Genomic DNA, 22,918 nt, shown 5'->3' with positions numbered 1-22,918 from the left:
GAATATTTCATGCCACCCGCTTCGGCTTGAAATGTTTTGAAGAGGAATAAGATAGCAGTCTAAAGGGAGATCCCCCTTGCAGGTAACTAACTGCCTTCTCTTGTGGTTTTCTTTTATATTTCTTTTATTTTTTTTCTTTTTATTTTTTTAATTTTATTTTTAAATCATGTTTATTCTACTACAGTTGTCTCAATTATTCCCCCTTTGGCCTCCTCCACCCATCCCACCCTGCCCCCCTCTCCCACAGTTAATTCCCACTTTTGTCCATGTCCATGGGTCTTTCACACATGTTCTTTGCATAGTTCCTTCTCCTCCTTTCCACCATTGTCCTCCTCCCCCATCCCCTCTGGTCACTTTCAGTCTGTTCCATGTTTCCTTGCCTGTGGTTTATTTTGTTTGTTAGTTTATTTTGTTGAATAGATTCCACTTATAGGTGAGGTCATAACCTATTTGTCTTTCACTGACTGGCTTATTTCACTTAGCATAATATTCTCCAGTTCCATCCATGTTGTCACAAAAGGTAGGAGTTCCTTTTTTCTTTTTTTGAAAATGCAGATTGATTTCATTTTATTTGTTTTTTTAAATGTCACGGTCTATTATAAAATATTTAAAAATTTAAATCCATTTAAAAAGTCTCAACAATCATGACACCTGCACAGAAATGATCAAGTAGATCAATGAAATAAAATGAGCATTCTAGAAACAAATGTATATAGCTTCCTAACAAAGTAATATATGATTAAATTTATATTTCAAATCAATGGGGAAAATAAGGCTTAGTCAACATATAAGGTGCATGGATCCCTGTTACTTGAAATAAGACAAATATAGAGCCCTATTTCAAACATTGTACAAAAACTATTCAGATGAGTTAAAAATAAATATGCAAAATCTAAGGAGTTGTAGGATAAAATACAAAATAATATTTTTCTTACCCTGAAGTAACATATTCAAACCCAGAAGCTATAAAGTTAAATATTGACAATATGACTATATTAAACACTTAAGACTATACAGTAATATTCATGTAAAAAAAGTTAAAGGACAAGTAATAGAATAGGGAAGTATTTGCAACATATCTACAAAAGGATTAATTGTTTTGATTTGGTTTGTTTTTTTAGGGAAAAATTCTACAAACATTTAATCAAAAAACGGATAAAGAATACCAAAAAGTGAATTAAAGCTTTTTTAAAAAAATAATAGAAATAGGCAAGAAATATACAAAAACAGGTATTGTTTCTACAAATAATAAAAGAACAATTAACATAACACACCATTATCACAATCAGATTAATAAGTATTAAAAATATTGGTAATATCAAGTATTGTTGACTATAAAAGGAACTGGGATTCATAGACTCTTTTTCTTCATCTTCTTAAAACAGTCCCTTTAGCATATCTTGTAGTGCTGGTTTGGTGGAGGTGTATTCTTTTAGCCTTCTTTTGTCTGGGAAACTCCTTATTTCACCTTCCATTTTAATTGAGAGCCTTGCGGGGTAGAGAAATCTTGGTTGCAGGCCTTTGCTTTTCATGACTTGGAATATTTCTTGCCATTCCCTTCTGGCTTGGAGTGTTTCTGTTGAGAAGTCAGGTACTAGCCTTAGCAGAGCTCCCTTATCTGTTACTACCTCTGTCTCCCCTGCTTCCTTTAGGATTCTCTGTTTGTTTTTGATATTTGCCATTTTAATGATGATGTGTCTTAGAGTGGGCCTCTTTGGGTTCCTCTTGAATGGGACCCTCCATGCTTCCTGGACTTGTGTGACATTTTCTCTCCTCAAATGAGAGAGGTTTTCCATCATTACTTTTTCAAACAGGTTCTCTATCCCTTCTTCCTCTTCTTCTCCTTCTGGTGTCCCTATTATACAGATATTATTACGTTTCATGTTCTGCATTTCCCTAAATGCCTCTTCATTCTTTTTGAGTGTTTTTTTTTTTATTTTCTTGCTCTTGCTGGGACTTTTTTCTACCTTATCCTCCAGCTCACTGATTCGGGCCTCTGCTTCATCTAGCCTTCTTTGTATTCTTTCTACTGTGTTCTTCAATTCAGAAACTGTCTTCCTCATTTTCTCTTGTCTCTTATTGATAGTTGCTATGTCCTTTCTCATGCTGATATAGTTTGCACTAAGTTCCTCGTAGTTTCCCTGTAGTTTTTGGCAATTCTCTCTGAGCTCACTGAGCTCATTGAGCTTCCTTAGAACCATTTTTTTGAACTCAATATCTGGTAGTTTATTTGCCTCTCTTTCATTTAGTTCTCTTTCTGGGGATTCCTCCTTTCCCTTTGACTGGGGGTAGGGGCGGTTTCTTTGTCTTCACATTATTTGTGAGGCTCTTCTTTTTTGCTTCTGCTTCTGCTTCTTAAATTGATCTGTCTTGATTTCCTGACTTTGTGGTATGACCTTCTATGGTAAGAGACCGCTGTTGTTTTTTTCCCTGGATCTCCCTCTGTTGATGTCAGATGTTGACCCTGTCTGACCTTAGGCAGTCTGTTCAAGACTTCCAGGAATCTACTCTGTGTGGCTGTCTCCTTCAGTTGTTAATCTAGTCACTCTGGACTCAGCAGGCCAGCTTAGAGACACCACAGAGTGGGGCAGAGTCCCTCCTGGGGGCAGGGTTATTGAGTTCTCTCATGCTGCTTTTGCTCACGGGAGTGGTCTGCCTGAGCAACATGGCTGCTGCCACATGGGGGATGAGTCAGCACCAGGATCCTGCCCCCTACTTCTTCAGTTTTCACCACAGAATCTCCTTCCCCAGTCTCTCCTCAAGCACCTCTAGCCCACTCTGCCCCTGCCATTGCCGGAGCCCAGGGTAAGTGGCTGCAAACAAAAATTTATGCATTGGTCCTTAAACAGCTCTTTGCGTCACCAGCCACCTGTCTCTGGCAGAGAGCAACCCTGCCACTTTTTGAAGCTGGCTGTTATCTGTGTACTTTTTGGGCTCTGGTGCTATGGGCTGGAGATCCCCACTTTATGGTTTAGACCCTGCTCTTCTCAGGAGGATCCAACTGGCCATTTCAATATCCTTCTGGGGCTCCACCCATGGGCTCTGCACTTGCTTTCTGGAGTCTCTACTGCACTCCTTACCAGTTAGATTGTGCTAAAGCTGATTCTTCTGTCTGCCTGAGTTTAAAAGGTTCGACTCTCGCTATTGTTCAGTTGTTTTTTCCAGGTGATTTCGCCACAATTTTGTTGTAATTCCAGATTGGTCCTGAGAGGAAGCCACTCACTCCTCCACCATCTTGATTCTCTCCTCTCTTGTGGCTTTTAAGAGTCTCTTCTTGCCTTCAAACCTTCCCAACTTAATTATGATGTGCCTTAGTGTGGGCCTCTTTGGATCCATCTTGTTTTGGATCCTCTGCACTTCCTGGAACTGTGCATCATTTTTCTTCAACTGGTTAGGGAAGTTTTCAGTTATTATTTCTTCAGATAAGGTTCCAATCCCTTGCACACTATCTTCACCTTCTGGTATCCCCATGATGTGGATATTGTTACATCTTATGTTGTCTAAAATGTTTCTTAAGCTCCCCTTATTTTTTAAAACTATTTTTTCTTTTTGCTGCTCTTTCTTGGTGTTTTCAACTACCTTGTCTTCCAAATCACTGATTTGATCCTCTGCTTCATTTAACCTACATTTATTCCTTTCACTGTATTATTTGTTTCAGATACTGCATTCTTGATTTCTGACTGGTCCTTTTTTATGGTTCTCATGTCTTTTTTCATACTGTTGAGCATCCTTATAATCAGTTTAAAATATATATCATAAATTCCTTGTATCGTTTCATTCAGTTCCTTTTTCTGGAGAATTCTTTTGTTCTTTCATTTGGGAACTGTTTCATGGTCTTCCTGTTTTGGCTGCTTCCTGTGTTTGTTTGTATGTATTAGACTGATATGCACAGACTCCGCTGGCAAACGGCCTTTATTTTGAAATAGTTTTTTTTCAAGATTAAAAATTCTAGGTGAACATTTCTCCTCCACATACTGATATGATTACTGCATTGTCTTCTAGAAGTTGTTGTGTGGTTGACAAATATTCTTCTTCTACTTAGATGTCATTTTTATGGTTAATATGCCTTTTTCTTGCCAAAATCTTTTTCTAGCTATTTAATTATGAAAAATTTCAAACTACTGATAACTTGGGAAAATTTACAGTAAACATAGATTCACAATAAACATGTACTTTTCTTGATCTATCATATTTCTCTCCATCTACCCACTTCTGTATTCATTCATTAAACAACCTCAACTTGGAAACATTTTAATGTTGCAAACAGTAGTATGCTTCCATCCAAACACTTTAGCTTGTATATGATCAACTAGACTTTGATATTTGTATTTCTTTTCTTTCTCTCCTGAGATAAAATTTACAATGAGATGTACAAGTATTAAGTATATCATTCTATCAGTTCCCACCAAATTATTCTCCTGCAAAATCCAAATCTTTATAAAGAGACAGAATGTGACCATCACCCTAGAACTTAAGAAAATCTTCTCTGAGGAAAGGAGGGAGACCTTACCTCCCTGGGATATTTCTAAGGAGGGAGATATTCTCTCATTTATACTGATCAGAAAACAAATATGCCCTCTGACCTGGAGGGCTACATTAATCCTGGCTCCCAAAACTGTTTGCCGCTCACCCATCCTTGACAAGAGACTCTGGGCATGTGGCAAGCCTAGGACAATCGCCTCCCAACAAATTGGCCTCACACAGCAGGTCCTGGCAGTTTCCCCATGAGGACACCGGTCCACCAGCCACGATGATTAATGGGACCACCGGAGGCTAGGAACAAACTCGCTCAGTTGGTTTCCTTCGGTATTTAACAAATTTCCTAAACTATAGTTGTCTTAAGTCTCCCATAATCACTCCTATGGTGCAAGTCACCATGTTTGCACAAAGGCACGTGAAGGCCTGGCTTTCACGCAGGAGGTACAATCCCAAGGGCATGCAGGGCGACCCTGAAAGACAGGCACTTGCCGTTGCTGAGGTTCCTAAGGGGAACACAGCCGCCGGGGTAAGGTGGGCCCCTGGCCAGCTGGGATCCTTACAGCTCTCAGCTCTGTCCAGTGCTGAAGGGGTTTGGAAGGAGGTGGGGACAGGGAAGTCTCTCCAATCTGGCCTCTTTGTTCATAATATCCAGATGGCACTTGTCACCACTATGCCCCACCACTGAATGACTGAGAATCAGCGTGGGGACATTGTCCAGAGTCACTCTCCACGGGATCTTAGATACCGGCACCAGCCCCTGTTTCCTTAGATCTGATACTAAGCAGCAGACTCAGCATCCATGTGGTGAAAGACCTGGACCAGGTGGTTTCCTTCCGGAAGGAGGACTCAGGGCAGCTCTGAATGACAGATGTCATTAATGCCTCTCCACCTCCCATACCTCCTAGGTGTTTCCTCTTCAGGTGCCTGGATCTTTGCTCTTCCTTCACTGTCACGAAACCTGTGTGTGCCATTCCAGTGGCTGTAACTTCAGTTTCTTTACATAATCTCCTACTCGGACTTTTCATCCAGAAGATTCAGACATAAGCGGGGCAAAGAGTTTTCTCAGTCTTTAAATATCATAAATAATGCTGTTTTGTGTAAAGTTTTGGAAAAATAATGGAAAGGCTTTTTGAAAAATATATAACCATTATAAAATCTGAATTTTCTGGGCACTCTGATGACCGTACATTCAAGGAATTTTGGGGAAAGAACAAGGCATCATTCCCAGCAAGGGTCAGAACAGAATCCAGAATTTTCAGAACCGGTCTCTATAACGCCATGAATCCCCTCCCCCTCAACTTTGGTCCTGATCACAGTGCAGCAAGAAGCTGATCCCTCTCTGCCTTCAGTGGGGACAGCAGCCTTCCGTGCCCAAAGAGCCCTAACAGGGAAGTGTGTGGACAGGAGGAGATGCCACAAAGTTAGATGATCAGGGCATTGAGTGTAGCTTCTGATATTCTGATAATATTGTCAGACCGCAAATGGTCCAGCGAGCCATGCAATTTGCAGATTGTTCTAGAGCTTCCTGAGCTTTGGACGAAGCTGCTGTGGGGGAGGAATGAGGCAAAGCAGCGAACACAAACAGCAGACGCCGTGTCCATCAGGTCGGCCCATCGCTGTCCTCTCTGCCCCTGAGTCAGAGCTCACACAGGAAGAGGCCTGCACAGGCTGGACTGTGTCTGCAGCGACCTGAGTGCAGGGAAATAGCCCCGGTGCAGAGCCCCCTCCTACCAGGGCAGCAGCTGCGTGTGCCACTGTCACCTGAGAATCAGGGGGCTGACTGCATGGGGACAATTTTATTGACTCTTGATGTCTCTGCTACAGCGTTCGGATTGTGGGGAGTTTCAGAGGTGAAATCAAGGTAGACATTCTGTGGTTATGTATCAAAAATGCCACTGAAAGCAAGACTATGAAAATCTGCAGATTTGTGGAATAAAGTTCCCTAAGCACCCCTATGAATTTCCAAAACAACCTCAAGATGGAAGAAAATTGTCCGTGTACAATTGTAATATGAGACAGAATGAAGAATGTTCTCTTTCAGGGGCAGGACAGCACCCAAGTGAGCCTGTGGATTTTGCAGCTGAAATACTTCCTGTGGCGTGTAAAACAGAGAAGGGGCTGTTAATTAAGAGAAAATTGGAACGAGGTAGGTTTCAAGGTTTACTTTAATTTGCAACCCCTATATGAAGGAATCACATGAAATAATGGAATTATCCATGTGAATTTCCAGTTGCTCAAGGAACTGAGGCCCCACTGTGGCTGGAAAGAAGGAGGAAGGATCCCTAAGATGATATGTTTACACTTTAAACAATGGCGCATATTAAGTGCTCACACCCACTAGCAAGTGCCCATGAGGAAGCCCAAGGAACCAAAGAGAATTGCAGGATCGTCCGTCTCTGGGTGGAAAATGCTGCACTTCTAACTTTGAATCCGATATAACAGGGAAGAGGCCCTCCGCCTGCAAGCTCGCCTCCTGTGTCCCCTCTGGATAATCACCGCCAGGACAGGGTGTCAGGGGTGGTGGGGAGATCACAGGGTTTAGAGTCAGAAACCCTGACTCCCAGCCTCAGCCCTGCCCAGAGCGGCAGTGTGAAGGCTGGGACCTCCCCGAGCCTGAACGTTCTCATCTGAGAAACGGGTGACAGGTACAAACCTGCCTCCAGGTGTGACTATGAGAGTTAGTTCACACAATGAATATAATGTGTTTTGTGGCTTTAACATTAGAAAGCTTTTCAATGGCTGTCTATTATGGTGAACTTCCTATCAGACTATTCTTAATATGCCTATGAGTGAACACTTAATATAAATAAATGTTTGCATCATAAGTATTTTTTAAAACAGCTTCATTGAGACATAACTCACATATATATAATTTCTCATTTAAATTGTATAATTCATGGTTGAGTTTTTTGTTTGTTGTTTTTTCTTTCACAAGATTATAAAACCATTGTCACCATCTAATTTTAGAACATTTTGTCCTCCCTCAAAGGAAACCTGATGTCTCTCAGCTGTGAAAGCCGATTTCTACCCTAGGCCATCACCCACCCTGAGCAACCACTAATTGTACCTTCTGATCGGTAAATGGGTCTATTTAAGCATTTCATATCAATTGACTCACGTAACATCTGTCATTTCTGTGACTGGGTTCCTTCACTCAGCATGATGTTTTCAAAGGTTCATACACATGTACCATGTATTATATTTTACTCTTTTTCTTACCATATTATAGTCCATGGTATGCATATACAATATTGCACTTATGTTTCAGTTTAGGTTTTCTCAGTATTTAGATATCATGAATAATGCTGTTTTGTGTAAAGCATTTTTGTGAATGTAGTTTTAAAATTCTTTTCGCATATACTCTGGAGTGGCATTGTAGGATAATGTGGTAATTCTTTGTTTAGTTTATTGAGGAAAAAAACAAACTACTTTTTTATTGTTTAGAAACATGATATTTTTAATAACCTCTTCAAGATTATGGTATTTTTTTATTTCTTGCTGTGAAGCAACCGTTGTCCCACCTTTGCCCCTCTGCCCCCCCGACTCCCACAGTCCATCCCCCCGGAGTCCATGTGAGTAAGTCCTCTGTCCATGTCCTTTTGCTTGCTCCTCCCGCTTCTTTTCCCCTTTATGCTCCTCCCCCAGCCCCTCTGGTCACTGTCAGTTTGGTCTTTAATTCCATGTCTCTGGTTCTATTTTGCTCATTTATCTGTTTTTTTCTTATGAGGTTCCACGTATGGGTGGGATCATATAGCATTTGTCTTTCACCCCCTGGCTTACTTCACTTAGCATAATGCTCTCCAGGTCCATCCATGCTGTTGTGAAGGGTAGGAGCTCCTTCTTTCTTTCTGTTGCATAGTATTCTGTTGTGTAATTGTACCACAGTTCTTTGGTCCACTCACTGATGGGCACTTAGGCTGTTTCGAGCACTTAGCTATTGTAAATAATGCTGCTATGAACATGAGGGTGCATAGGTTCTTTTGAATTGGTGTTTCAGGATTCTCAGGGAATAGTCACAGCAGTGAGATCACTGGATCAAAAGGCAGTTCCATCTTCAGCTTTTTGAGGAACTTCCAGACTGTTTTCCACAGTGGCTGCACCAGTCTGCATTCCCACCAACAGTGCACTAGGGTTCCCTTTTCCCCACAGCCTCACCAGCACTTGTTTGTCGAATAATTAATGATGTTCATTCTGACTGGTGTGAAGTGGTATCTCATTGTGGTTTTAATTTGCATCTCTCTAATGGCTAGTAATGTTAAGTATTTTTTCACATGTCCCTGGGCTATCTTTATGTCCTCCTTGGAGAAGTATCTGTTCAGATCCTTTGTTCACTTGTTAATTGGATTGTCTGTCTTCCTGGTGTGGAGTCGTGTGAGTTCTTTATACATTTTAGAGATTGAACCCTTATCCAAGGCATCATTGTCAAATATGTTTTCCAATATGGTTAGTCGCCTTCCCATTTTGTTGATGATTTCTTTAGCAGTGCAGAAGATTTTTAGTTTGATATAGCACCATTTATTTATTCTTTCCTTTATATCCCTTGCTCTAGGGGATGTATCAGTGAAAATATTGCTGCATGGGACAGCTGAAATTTTCCTGCCTCTATTTTCTTTTAGGACTTTTATGGTGTCATGACTTATATTTGAGTCTTCTATCTATTGAGTTTATTTGGGGGTATGGGGTAAATTGATGGTCTAGTTTCTTTTTTTGCATTTACATGTCCATATCTCCCAAACCATTTCCTGAAGAGGCTCTTTTTACTCCATTTTATGTTCCTGCCCCTTTTGTCAAACATTAGCTGACTGTATTGACATGAGTTTATTTCTGCGATCTGTAATCTGTTCCATTGGTCTTTGCATCTGTTCTTATGCCAGTACCAAACTATTTTGATTACAGTGGCCTTGTAATATAGTTTGGTATCAGGTATTATGATCCTTCCCACTTTGCTCTTCTTTCTCAAATGCTGAGGCTATTCAAGGTCATTTATGATTCCATATGAATTTTTGAAATGTTTGTTCTATATCTATGAAATATGTTATGGTATTTTGATAGGGATTGCATTGAATCTATAGATTGCTATAGATAATATGAACATTTTGATGATGTTATTTCTCCCAATCCATGAACACAGTATATGCTTTCATTTATTATATATACATATATACATATATATGTACATACATATATATGTGTGTGCATATATATATTTTTTATTGAGTATGCTATTACAGTTGTCCAATTCCCTCCTCTCACCAGCATTCCCTGCCTCCTTAGTTCATGTCCATGAGTCATGTACATATTAGTTCTTTGACTTCTCCATTTCCTGCACTATTCTTAACATCCCCCTGTCTATTCTGTATCTACTATTTGTGCTTCTTATTCCCCATACCTTTTCCCTCATTCTCTCACATCCCACTCCCCTCTGATCTCCATTTCTGTGATTCTGCTCCTGTTCTAGTTGCTTCTTTAGTTTGTTTTTATTTTTTAGGTTCATAGTTGTGAGTTCATTGTCACTTTACTGTTTATATTTTTGATCTTCTTCTTTTTCTTAGATATTTCCCTAAAATATTTCATATAATAAGGGCTTGGTGATGATGAACTCCTTTAACTTTACCTTATTTGGAAAGCACTTTAGCTGCCCTTCCATTCTAAATATTAGCTTTGCTGGATAGAATAATCTTGGATGCAGGTCCTTGCTTTTCATGACTTTGAATACTTCTTTCCAGCGCCTTCTCGCCTGAAAGGTTTCTTTTGAGAAATCAGCTGATAGTCATATGGAAATTCCTTTGTAGGTAACAGCTCTCCTTTTCTCTTGCTGCTTTTAAGATTATCTCCTTATCTTTAATCTTGAGTAATGTAATTATGATGTGCCTTGGTGTGTGGTTCCTTGGGTCCAACTTCTTTGGGACTCTCTGAGATTCCTGGATCTACTGGAAGTCTATTTCCTTCACCAGATTAGGGAAATTCTCCTTCATTATTTTTACAAATAAGTTTTCAATTTCTTGCTCTTCCTCTTTTTCTGGTACCCCTGTGATTCAGATGTTGGAGCATTTAAAGTTGTCCCAGAGGTTCCTAAGCCTCTCCTCATTTTCTTGAATTCCTGTTTCTTCATTCTGTCCTGGTTGAATGTTTATCTCTTCCTTCTGCTCCAAATTGTTGATTTGAGTCCAGTTTCCTTCCCTTTACTGTTGGTTCCGTGTATATTTTTCTTTATTTCATTTTGCATATCCTTCACTTTTTCCTCCATTTTGTGACTATACTCAACCATTTCTGCGAACATCCTGATTACCAGTGTTTACCACTGTGCCTTTGATAGGTTGGCTATCCCTTCATCACTTAGTTATTTTTGGACCTTTGATCAGTTCCTTCATTTGGGCCATATTTCCTTGTCTCAGTGTGCCTGTTACATTGGAAGGGGCAGAGCCTTAGTTACTCACCAGGGCAGAGTAACCCAGGTTGCTGCGTTGTGACACCGTATACAGGAGAGGGCTCCAAGGGGGAACAATGCAGCTTTGCTTGGCTCTTGGCAGGCTTTCAGTCATTTCCTCTGTTACACACAAGCAAATTGAGCCCTTCTAGAGCTGATTCCCAGGTAAGTGGGACTGTATACGTTTTAGACCCTGTGGGTCTCTCCAACGAACTGTCCTGTGAGTCTGGGAGTATCTCCCACCACCGCATCCCTCACAGGTTTTTACAGCCAGAGGTTTGGAGGCTTTCTTTTCCCACACTGGAACCCTGGATTGCATGGTCTGTCTCTCTCCCCAACTGTTCCTCCTGGTTTATCCACATGCAAATGTGGGACCCCGGGGTCCTCCAGCCACCACCTTGCTGTGTGGCCTCTCTGTGCTGGCTGCCCATCTCTGCCCCTCCTACTGGTCTGCTGAATGTTTCTTCTTTAACTCCTGGGTTGTCAGACATCCATGAAGTTTGATTTTCCAGCAGTTCTGGCTGTTTTTGTTTTTAAATGTGCTGTTGTCCTTCTTTTGGTTGTGCAAGGAGGCAAACTGTATCTACCTATGCCTACACCTTTGCCAGAAGTCTCTGCTTCCCTATATTTCTTTCTTCCTTACTTTCTTTCTTTTGGTATTATAGTTTTCTGGTACAAGTCTTTTACCTCCTTGGTTAGGTTTATTTCTAAGTATTTTGTTTTTCTTGTTGCTATCATACATGGGATTTTTTTTCCCCCAATTTCTGTTTCTGATATTTCATTTTAGGTGTACAAAAATATCTTTGATTTCTGAATGTTGATCTGTATCCCACCCTTTTGCCAAATTCATTTATTAGGTCAAGTAGTTTTATGGTGGAGTCTATAGGTTTTCTGTGTACACGATCATGTCATCTGCAAACAGTCACAGCTTTACTTCCTCCTTTCCAATATGGATGCTTTTTTTTCTTTTTCTTGTCTGATTGCTGTGGCTAGAACTTCCAATATTCTGTTGGATAGAAGTGGTAAAAAATGAAACCTTTGTCTTGTTCCTGATTTCTGCCTGTTGAGTATGATGCTGGCTGTCTGTTTCTCGTATATAGCCTTTATTATGTTGAGGTATGCTCCCACTTTTCCCACTTTGCTGAGAGTTTTTATTGTAAATGGGTTCTATACTTATCAAATGCTTTTTCAGCATCTATTGATATGATCATGTGTCTTTCATATTGTTTATGTAATGTATTACATTTATTGATTTGCATTTATTGCACCATCCTTGCATCCCTGTGATTAATCCCACTTGATCATGGTGTATGATCTTTTGAATGTATTGCTGGATGCAGTTTGCCAATATTTTGTTGAGGATTTTAGCATCTGTGTTCATCAGCAATATTGGTCTGTAGTTTTCTTTCTTTGTTATGTCTTTATCTGGTTTTGGAATGAGGATAATACTAGCCTCTTAAAATATGTTGGGGAAACTTCCCTCTTTTTGGATTGGTGAAAAAAAAAAAAACTATTCTCTACATCACCATACCAGTTGATATTCCCGTCAGCAAAATCTGTGGGCTCCAATTTTTCTGCTCTCCCACCAACACTTGTTATTGTCTGTCTTTTTTATTATGGCCATCCCAGTGCTTATAATGTAGTATCTGATTGTGGTTTTGATTTCCTTTTATCTAATGAATAATGACTTTAAGTATATGGTTATCTTTCACATACAAGTTAAGTTTTCTACTGATTAATATTTCACAATTATTTTAATATCAGTTACCCATGATTTCAAGGATGACACTCAGTGGTGATGTTATCTGCTCAATAATGACGTTAAACTCAAAGAAAATTGTTGTAACACAAGACACAGATGTTGCCTTAGTGCCATTGTGAGCAGCAGGGCCCCCGCTTGAGATTTTAATTCAAAGCATAAAGTCTTCTTGGAGGGAACTTGCAGGCTGGGTTGTGGGGCTCTGATGCATGAAAGGGGAGGCCAAACTCTCCTGCTATTGATCACAAACCTAGATTGGGTGGTGTCAGATACAAAGTGGTGGGAGGACAACACCTGAGCTCTGAGGACAAGGAGGTGTCACGATGAACTTACCCTGGTCTTACAGGAACCACAAGGAAGTGCATAAGAAGCGAAGATGGAAATTGGTACAACCCCAGGGAATTTGAAGTCAGAGGAGGCTATGGAAAATCAAGTAACTGGAAGACCAGCCTGACCTGCCGTGGAAAAACCCTAAAAGAGCTGATGGAGGTATTTCAGTGAGGGGGCAGGAGGTGTGACTTTCCTTGTTGTGGTCAATGATATGGTCACTATTTGTTCATCAAATACCTGCTGCATTATAGTGGGAGCCCTGAGTCCCTGACTTTAACCTTTTCCTGCTAAAAGGCACTCCAGGCTCATACATCAATACAAGGGAGTCCATCAATTTCTCAAAGGGACTCTGTTCGGTGGATGCAGGAGCTCTGGGAGGGAAAGGTCATTCTGACTCAGGTGCCTGCAGACAACTTCAGGCACTGAAAGAGAGACCATCTGCAGTCAAACAAGTGGGCAGAAGACACTCAAGAAAAATGGTGTAAAATCCAGAAACACAATTAATGTGACTCCATGGTTTGAGCTAAATGGATTGTGTGTGATACGGCATAATCCATCGATTGAGGTTGTTTACAGAGGGATTTAATGTCAGGCTAAGGAGTTTAAACTCATAACATAGACAGTGAAGAACCAGGGAGTCTCCTGAGATGTGAAATGACATATTAAAACCATGTCTCAGACAATGTAGGGCCTTGAAATGATTTCACTGTCTTTTAGCCCAAGGAACCAATATTCACCCTATAACGCTCAGCTCAGCTTTCAGTCCTCTGTGAATGTTCCCTGACTAACCTGCCCTAGTCATCCCTTTCCTGGGCCCCCTGAACTCACTATTAAGGCCCTTCTCACACTATTTTATATTTATCCTTCCAGGCATTCCTTTTGTCTCTAGACCCCTTTAAGGTTTGTCCTTCTTTGGGTGCCCAACATTGTCCAGGGTGTCTGACACACTGTAGGTGTGGGACACATGTGTGTCTGCTGAACAGCCCTGGTGTGAGGAGGCAGGTGTGCGTGGCACTGGTGGGAATGGGGAGGGGGTGAGATGTGCCAAAGAGATTGTGAAGGAAAACCTCTGAAAACTTAGAGAAAAGTGCAAGAGCAAGGAAAAAGTTTCTAAAGATGAATACCTGGGTTCCGTGGATGAATCTAGAAGAACAGGTGAGGAGAGGGAGATGGTTTTTCAGTTAGTCACCTGGGCTTTGAGCTGACAGTGGGACATTTGTGCAGAAATATTTACAAGGAGGTTGGAATGCCAGGCTCACAAAACTGAAACACAGGCTAAGCATCAACTTGTATCATTTTATCTTTCAGCTTGGAAAGCTACACACACCTCCAAAAACAATTGACAGGAAAAAAAAGGTGATTATTCTATTATACAAGTTCTTATTACATAACTGATATATAGGTACTACACCACTTTTATGGTTTCTCAGTTGTGTACTTAACATTGCTTCTTCTTCTCCTCTCCTGTGCCTTTATTTATTTACTTATGTGTGTATGTACGTATGTATGTATGTATTTTGCATGCCTTCAGAGTTGCTCAATTAGACATTAGTTTGTATGCAAAATTATCTGTGAATTGTAAACCATTTGAGATGGGGTTTATAAGGAGCAATCAAAATAGACCTCATAGCTGAGTTTACACTATACATGCAGATGTTGTGATGTTGTAAAAGCAAACATGATTATGGGAGACATAAAAACATTTCTTAATAAGGTCATAGAGTCATCTTCAACTCAACCCCAGATTTTTTTATAAAGGTTAATATTTTCTAACTTTAATGAAATCTAATTAAGCAAAAGTTTGCTCCCCATCATCCAGATGAAACTGCCTAGTAGTGGACAGTCTATATTGGGACATATATGAAACCATATATTACTTCATGAGGTACAAAACTGAGAGCATATTTCTTTTCTGATTTTTACATCCTCTTCCATCCTTCAATAAAATATACATGGCAAACATACAGAATTCCTTCTCAAGCAGAAATTATTGGCAGATTTTTCATGAGGATAGTGCTGCTGGGGAGGGAGTTCTTGGGAGATGAATGTAGCCTACGTGAGGGGCTGACCTGGAAAATGGTTTACTTTGATGGCCCCCCATTCCCTCCACCTCAGGGGGTGTGCAGGCCTCCTTTCTGTCTCTGAAAGTGGTTTCTCCCTCTGTGGAGGAAGGCTGTGGGGGCAAAAAACAAATACGTAATGTGCAGTGTAGATTGAGGCCAAAGTGGTAGTGTTTTCAAGACTGGGTCTGAATGAGAACTTGAGAAGGAGGGGGAGGTGGGAGGGGCCGTTCTCACACTTCAGGTAGAAATGGGCGCCCAGGACTTTCACAGAATCCCCCATTAGCTTACACAGAGCTGGGACTTCATCTGACACTGGGAGTGTGAGCTCCAGGCCTTTATATATTATCTGATGCCCCCGGTCTTTTTTTAAATGTTTTTATTGATTTGATTTTATTTTTTGCATTTTGTATTGTTGTTCAAGTACAGTTGTCTCCATTTTCCCACTACCACTATCCCCTGCCCTACCCACCCCTACCTCCCACCCTCAATCCTTCCCACCTTTGGCTTTGCCTGTGGGTCCTTTATACATGTCCCTTGATGACCCTTCCCCTTCTTCCCTCTGTGTTCCCCCTCTCCCCACCCCTCTGGTTACTGTTTGTTCTTTATTTCAATGTTTCCAGTTATATTTTACTTGCTTCTTTGTTTTGTCAATTATAGGTAAGATCATATAGTATTTCTCATTCTCCCCCTGGCTTACTTCACTTAGCATAATTCTCTCCAGTTCCATCCATTGCTGTCTTGAAGGGTAATAGCTCCCTCTTGCTTTCTGCTGCAGTGTTCCATTGTGTAAATAAATGTACCATAGTTTTTTGATCCACCCATTTGCTGTTGGACACTAAGATTGCTTCCAGCACTTGGTTATTGTAAATTGTGCTACTATAAACATTGGGGTGCATAGGTTCTTTTGAATTAGGGTTTGGAGATTTTTAGGGTATAATCCCAGCAGTTGGAATTTCCAGGTCAAAAGGCAGATCCATTCTTAGTTTATTGAGGAAATTCCATACTGTTTTCCACCGTGGCTGCACCAGTCTACATTCCCACCAACAGTGCACGAGGGTTCCCTTTTCTCCACAGCCTCACCAGCACTTGTTTATTGATTTGTCTATGACAGCGATTCTGACTGATCTGAAGTGGTGTCTCATTGTAGTTTTAATTTCCATCTCTCTGATGGCTAGTAATGCCAACCATCCTTTCACATGTTTCTGAGCCCTCTGTATGTCTTCCTTGGAGAAGTGTCTGTTCAGGTCCTTTGCCCATTTTTTAATTGGATTGTTTGTCTTCTTGGTATGGAGCTGCCTGAGTTCTCTATATATATTGAAGATCAAACCCTTGTCTGAGTATCATTGGCAAGTGTATTTTCCTATTCGGTTTATTCCTTTTTCATTTTGCTGATGTTTTCGTTATCTGTGCAGAAGCCTTTTATTTGTATGAAGTTCCATTTGTTTATTCTTTCCTTTATGTCCCTTGCTCTAGGGGATATATTGGTGAAAACTTTGCTGTGTGGAATATCTGACATTTTCCTGCCTATGTTCTCCTCTAGGACTTTTATGGTGCAATAACATATATTTAAGTCTTTTATCCATCTTGAGTTTATTTTTGTGTATGGTATAAGTTGGTGGTCAAGTTTCATTTTTTTGTGCATATCTGTCCAAATGTTCCAACACCATTTCTTGAAGAGCCTATTTTTACTTCATTTTATGCTTCTGCACCCCTTTTCAAACATTAGTTGACCATAGAGATTTGGGTTTATTACTGGGATCTCTATTCTATTCCAATGATCTATATGTCTGTTCTTGTGCTAGTGTCAGACTGTTTTGATTACAGTAGTCTTGAAATATAGTTTGATGTCAGGTATTGTGATCCCTCCTATTTGGTTCTTCTTTCTCAAAATTGCTGAGGCTATTTGGAGTCATTTATGGTTCCATATAAATTTTTAAAATATATATTCTATATTTGTGAAATATGTCATTGTTATTTTAATAAGGATAGTGTTGAATCTGTATTTTGCTTTGGGTAATATGGACATTTTGATGATGATAATTCTTCCAATCTGTGAACACAGTAAATGCTTCCATTTGTTTGTGTCTTCCTTAATTTCTTTCTTAAGCACAGATCTTTTACCTCCTTAGTTAGGTTTATTTCTAGGTGCTTTATTTTTCTTGTTGCTATAGCAAATGGGATTTTTTTTTCCTGATTTATGTTTCTGACATTTCATTGTTGGTGTACCAAAACACCTTCAATTTCAGAATTGACTTTGTATCCCGCTGCTTTGCCAAATTCACTTATTAGATTGAGTAGTTTTTTTGGTGGAGTCTATAGGGTTTTCAATTTACACTGTCATGTCATCTGCAAACAATGACAGTTTTACTTCCTCCTTTCCAATTTGGATGCCTTTTATTTCTTTTTCTTGTCTGATTGCTGTGGCTAGGACTTCAATACTATGTTCAATAGAAGTAGTAAAAGCAGACATCTTTGTCTTGTTCATGATCTTAGTGGAGAAGCTTTCAATTTTTCCCTGTTGAGTGTGATGTTGGCTGTAAGTCTTTATTTATGGCTTTTATTATGTTGAGCTATGCTCCCTTTACTCCCACTTTGCTGAGTGTTCTTATTATAATGGATGCTATATCTTATCAAATGCTTTTTCTGAATCTATAGACATGATTGTGTGACTTTTGTCTTTCTTTTTGTTTATTATGTGATGTATTACATTTTTTTATTGTGAATATTGTACCATCCTTGCATCCCTGTGATTAATCCCACTTGATCATGGTGTATGATCTTTTGAATGTATTGCTGGATCATGTTTGGCAACATTTCGTTAAGGATTTTAGTGTCTATATTCATCAGCAGTATTGGCCTGTAGTTTTCTTTCTTTGTTGTGTCTTTATCTGGTTTTGGGATTACGATGATGCTGACCTCATAAAAAGAGTTTTGGAGTCTTCCCTCTTCTTGGATTTTTAGGAATAGTCTGAGAAGGACAAGGGTTAGCTCTTCCTTAAATGTTTTGTAAAATTCTCCTATGAAACTATCTGGTCCAGGGCTTGTGTGCCCAGAGTTTTTTCATTTCTGCTTAATTTCACTAGCTGTTATCAATCTGTTCAGGCTTTCTGCTTCTTTGTGATTCAGTTTTGGAAGATTTTTTTTTTCTGGAAAATTGTCCATTTCACCCAGGTTTTCAAATTTTAAGACATATAGTTGTTTGTAGTAATTTCTTATAATCCTTTGTATTTTTTTTGGTATCAGTTATTATTTCTCCTCTTTCATTTCTGATTTTATTTATTTGGGTCCTCTGCCTTTTTTTCTTGAGTAGTCTGGTTAAAGGCTTGTCATTTTGTATATCTTCTCAAAGAACCAGCTCCTGGATTTATTAATCCTTTGATTTGTTCTTTTAATCTCTATGTCATTTAGTCTGCTCTGACCTTGATTATTTCCTTCCTTATACTCAAACAAAAAAAACTCAGGGCTTTGTTTGTTGTTGTTTCTCCAGTTATTGAAGATGTAGGGTTAGGTTGTTTATTTGAAATGTTTCTATCTTTTTTTAGGTAGGCTTGTATTGCTATGAACTTCCCTCTCAAGACTGCCTTCACTGTGTCCCATAGGTTTTGGACTGTTGTGTGTTCATTTTCATTTGTTTCCAGAAACTTTTTTATTTCTTTTTTGATCTCATTATTGACCCATTCATTGTTGAATAGTATGCCATTCAGCCTCCATGAGTTTGACTGTTTTTGAGTTTTTTTCTTGAGGTTGGTTTCTACCTTCAGGCCATTGTGGTCTGAGAAAGTGCTAGATATGATTTCAGTTTTCCTGAATTTGTTGAAACTTGTTTTGTGTCTTATCATGTGGTGTATCTTTGAAAATGTTCCATGTGCATTTAAAAAGATGTGCATTTTGCTTATTTGGGATGAAAGGTTCTATATATATCAGTTAAGTCCATTTGATCTAATACATTATTCAGTTCCACAATGTCCTTGTTGATATTTTGTTTGGAAGATCTTTGACAGCGGGGTGGTAAAATCCCCTACTACAATTGTGTTGCTGTCTATATCTTTCTTTAAGTACTTCAAGTGTTCTTATATATTTGGGTGCTCCTATGTAGGATGCATATATGTTTACAATATTTATGTGTTCTTGATGGAGTTTTCCTTTGAGTATTATGAAGCGTCCTTCTGTGTCTCTTATTATGGCATTTGTTTTGAAATGTAGGTACTTATTCATTGCCATTTTACCCACTTTGTGTCTGTGTTCCCCTCTCTCTCATACTCTTTTTATTCATCTTGTTAAAGCAGTCCCTTTAGCATATCTTGGAATGCTGATTTAGCCGAGGCATATTCTTTTAGCTTTCTTTTGTCGGGGAAACTCCTTATTTTGCCTTCCATTTTAACTGAGAGCCTTGCTGGGTAGAGCAGTCTTGATTGCAGGCCTTTGCTTTTCATGATTTGGAATATTTCTTGCCATTCCCTTCATCTGCTAGTGTTTCTGTTAAGAAGTCAACTGCTATTCTTATTGGGGCTCCCTTGTATGTTACTTCCTGCTTCTTCTTTGCTGTTTTCAAGATTCTCTCTTTGTATTTGAATTTTGCCATTTAATTTTGATGTGTCTTGGAGTGGGCCTCTTTGAGTTACTCTTGATTGGGACCCTCTGAGCTTCCTGGACTAGTGTGTCTTTTTCTCTCATCAGATTAATGAAGTTTTCCATCATTACATTTTTCAAACAGGTTTTCTATTCTTCACTCCTCTGCTTTTCCTTCTGGTACCCCTATGATACAGATATCATTCCATTTCGTGTTGTCTTGTAGTTCCCATAACCCCTCTTCATTTTTTTTTTAGTCTTTTTTCATTATCTTGCTCTTTTGGGGAGTTGTTTCTACCTTGTCCTCCAGCTTGCTGATTCAATCCTATATTTTATCTAGTCTGCTTTTGATTCCTTCTGTGTTCTTCAATTCAGAAGTTGTATTCTTCATTTCCTCTTCCCTCTTTTTGATAGTTTCTATGTCCTTTTAATGCTGATATATTTTGCAGTAAGTTTCTCATTGTTTTCCTATAGTTTTTTGATAATTCTCACTGAGCTCACTGAGCTCATTGAGCTTCCTTAGAACCATTGTTTGGAACTCAGTATCTGATAGTTTACTTGCCTGTATTTCATTAGCACTCTTTCTGAGGAGTCCTGCTTTCCTTTCAATTTGGTTGTTTCTTTGTCTTCCCGTTATTTGTGAGACTCTCCTTTTTTGCTGCTGCTCTTAAATTGGTCTGTTTTGACTCCCCAGCTTTGTGGTGTGGACTTCTATGGTAGGGGACCTGTGAGATTCAATGGTGCAGACACCTTTGTCTCCTGCTGCCTTGGGATGCCTTTCATGCTGTTTATGTTGGCTCTCTCAATGTAATTGGTTTTGATTGTTTCTGGGTCATTCTTTGGTGGGTCTTTCCCTCCAGCTGGTTGACCAAGGGTCACTCTGCCCACCACGTCTTGTGGGTTTTTGTACAGGTGGTGCCAGAACCACAAGGCCCAGGAAACAAAACCACATCTGCAAATATAACTCCCCCCACAATCCTACTATCAACATCAAATGAGCCAGTATTAATAAGGTTCTAAAGAGATTAAGACTATTATAAGAAAGGAGAGAAATGAGCTAAAGTAGCAAATCTAGTGACTTAAAAGGCAAAAACTTGATGGACCTGAAATGAATGTTAAAAAGCTATGTAGTAAAGAAAATATCACAAATCATGGAAAAACCCACGGTGGATTTCGTCTCAGTAGCTTCTAGTATTTACAGATTTTTTTTCTTTCTGGCTCCACCTCTGGTGATGTCAGATGTCGACCCAATCTGACCTTAGGCAGTCTATTTGAGACTTCCAGGGATCTACTCTCTGAAGCTGTCTCCTTCAGTTGTTAATCTAGTCACTCTGCACTCAGCAATCAGGCCAGCACCATAGGGCAGGGCAGAATCCCTCCTAGGGTCGTGGCTCTTGTTTCCCCTTAGGCTGCTGCCACTCAGGGGAGTGGTCTACCTGAGCAGGATAGCTATTGCCATATGGGGATGACTCAGCACCAGGATCCCTTTGGCTACTCTCTCCATCCCGCCGCCCCCCTCCCAAGATTCTGTCCTTAGTCTCTCCTCAAATGTCTCTAGCCCACTCTGCCCCTGCTTTTGATGGAGCCCAGGATAAGTGCCTGCAAATGAAAATTGTGTATCGGCCCTTTAAATGGCTCTTTGTATCTCCAGCCATCCATCTCTGACAGAGAGCAACCCTGCTGCTTTTTGCTGCTGGTTGTTACCTGTGTACTTTTTGGACTCTGGTGCTCTCTAGGCTAGGGATCCCAGCTTAGGGTTTAGACACCACTCTTCTCAGGGGGATCCAATTGGCCACTTAAATATCCCTACAGCACTGCCACCAATGGGCGCCCAGCCCACCTTCTCAAGTCTCCACTGAGGTCCTTACGAGTCAGATTATGCTGAAGCTGATTCTTCTGTCTGTCTGAGGTTATAAGGCTCCTCTCTCACTATTGTTCAGTTGTTTGTTCCAGGTGATTTCTCCACAATTTAGTTGTAATTCCAGGTTGGTCCCGGGAGGAGGTGAATGCAAGTTCCATTCACTCTTCTGCCATCTTGCTGATCCTTATGTTCTGGGTCTTTTGAACAACCAGTAGTAAGGAATTTCACCCACTGCATTTACTGAAGAGAAAATATTGAAGGACCTAATTGGTAACTACTTTAAAGAGCTGTGTTTACCATTCTCCATGTGTCAAGAATTACTTTATCTTCATTACCTGAAAGAGCTACCAACTTCCAACCCACATCTTTATCCATGGGTGGAACATTCTGCATTGAAAAGATTCAATTTTCCATATATTTTGTGTCTTTTTCATCAAGAACTGAAGTGACCCAAAGTGGCAGCTCTCAGGATGCATTTCTGCCATGGTGAATCCTCTGTGCCTCCCAGAACTTCTCTTGTTGATGGAGCTCCTGGTTCCTGGAGACTTCAGTGTCACTCGGCATTACACAACAGCTTCCTGTCTCCTGATGAGAACACTTACGCTTCCTGGTGACAACTGCTGTGTGTTGTCATATAAACGGAGTTACTCAGACAGAGATATCATTTATTACATGCTAATATTTGCTTAAAAAGATACCACGTAATCTCTTTTCCTAAGTGAAGCAATACCCATTTATTTACTCATTCAACATACAGTTACTGAGTGCATAGAAATGCCCAATGTCCACAAAGAAAATTGAAATAATATCCCTGAACTCAAGGATTGTTTCAACTTCAACTATCTACCATAGTAGAGTAACTATTTGGGATTAGGGATTCTAGGGTACCCAAGGGGCAGGCAGTGACATAACCATTCTCAGATCACTTTTCAGGGGATCACAATTGTCTATGTCCTCTCTGCCATGGGTGGAGATAAAAGCTGAGGCTGCCTGAAGGGAAGGAGGCCTAGTCATTCTATTGAAGGCACACAAGTAATGAAAGTATAGTGCACAGTAGTCAGTTTCCTATGAAAAGTCGACCAGGTGCCATCTTGGAATTTGGAGGAATAAAGAGGAGGTAGACCTCCTGGAAAAAGAATTGGGGTATGAAAGACCTCAGATTCATTTTATCATTAGGGTGATGCCCTAGAATAGCTGCAGGAGGTTGTGGAGTTCTCTGGGACACTTGCATGGTTCCCTAGACCCTTATTGATAGATGGAGACCCAGAGGGTCCTGTCACACTGCCAACGTCCAAGAAACTGTAGGGAAGAGAAGGCAACCATTCCAGCAAGAGTGCCCTCACTCCTGTTAATGATAATGTTTCCTAGGATAGATTTTACAGGCCAATTTAACAATGACTTATAAGAGCCTACATGAATAACCACACTGG

At 40.1% G+C, this 22,918-nt stretch overlaps 1 protein-coding gene across 1 annotated transcript in view; it reads left to right on the top strand.

The window, feature by feature from the left end:
* LOC129080571 (nuclear body protein SP140-like protein) overlaps positions 1-22,918 on the top strand; it is a 47,364-nt gene that overhangs the window by 18,505 nt on the left and 5,941 nt on the right. The window contains exons 7-9 of the mRNA XM_054586107.1: positions 6,521-6,625; positions 13,012-13,154; positions 14,304-14,351. Coding sequence (XP_054442082.1) covers positions 6,521-6,625; positions 13,012-13,154; positions 14,304-14,351 — 296 coding nt within the window. The remainder of the gene's footprint in view (positions 1-6,520; positions 6,626-13,011; positions 13,155-14,303; positions 14,352-22,918) is intronic.

Source organism: Pteronotus mesoamericanus, unplaced genomic scaffold (genome assembly GCF_021234165.1).
Source record: "Pteronotus mesoamericanus isolate MK-2021 breed Mesoamerican mustached bat unplaced genomic scaffold, CSHL_Meso_final contig_90, whole genome shotgun sequence".
Lineage (NCBI taxonomy): Eukaryota > Metazoa > Chordata > Mammalia > Chiroptera > Mormoopidae > Pteronotus > Pteronotus mesoamericanus.
Note: the sequence above shows the minus strand (reverse complement) of the source record. Positions and strands in the feature narration are given on the sequence as shown.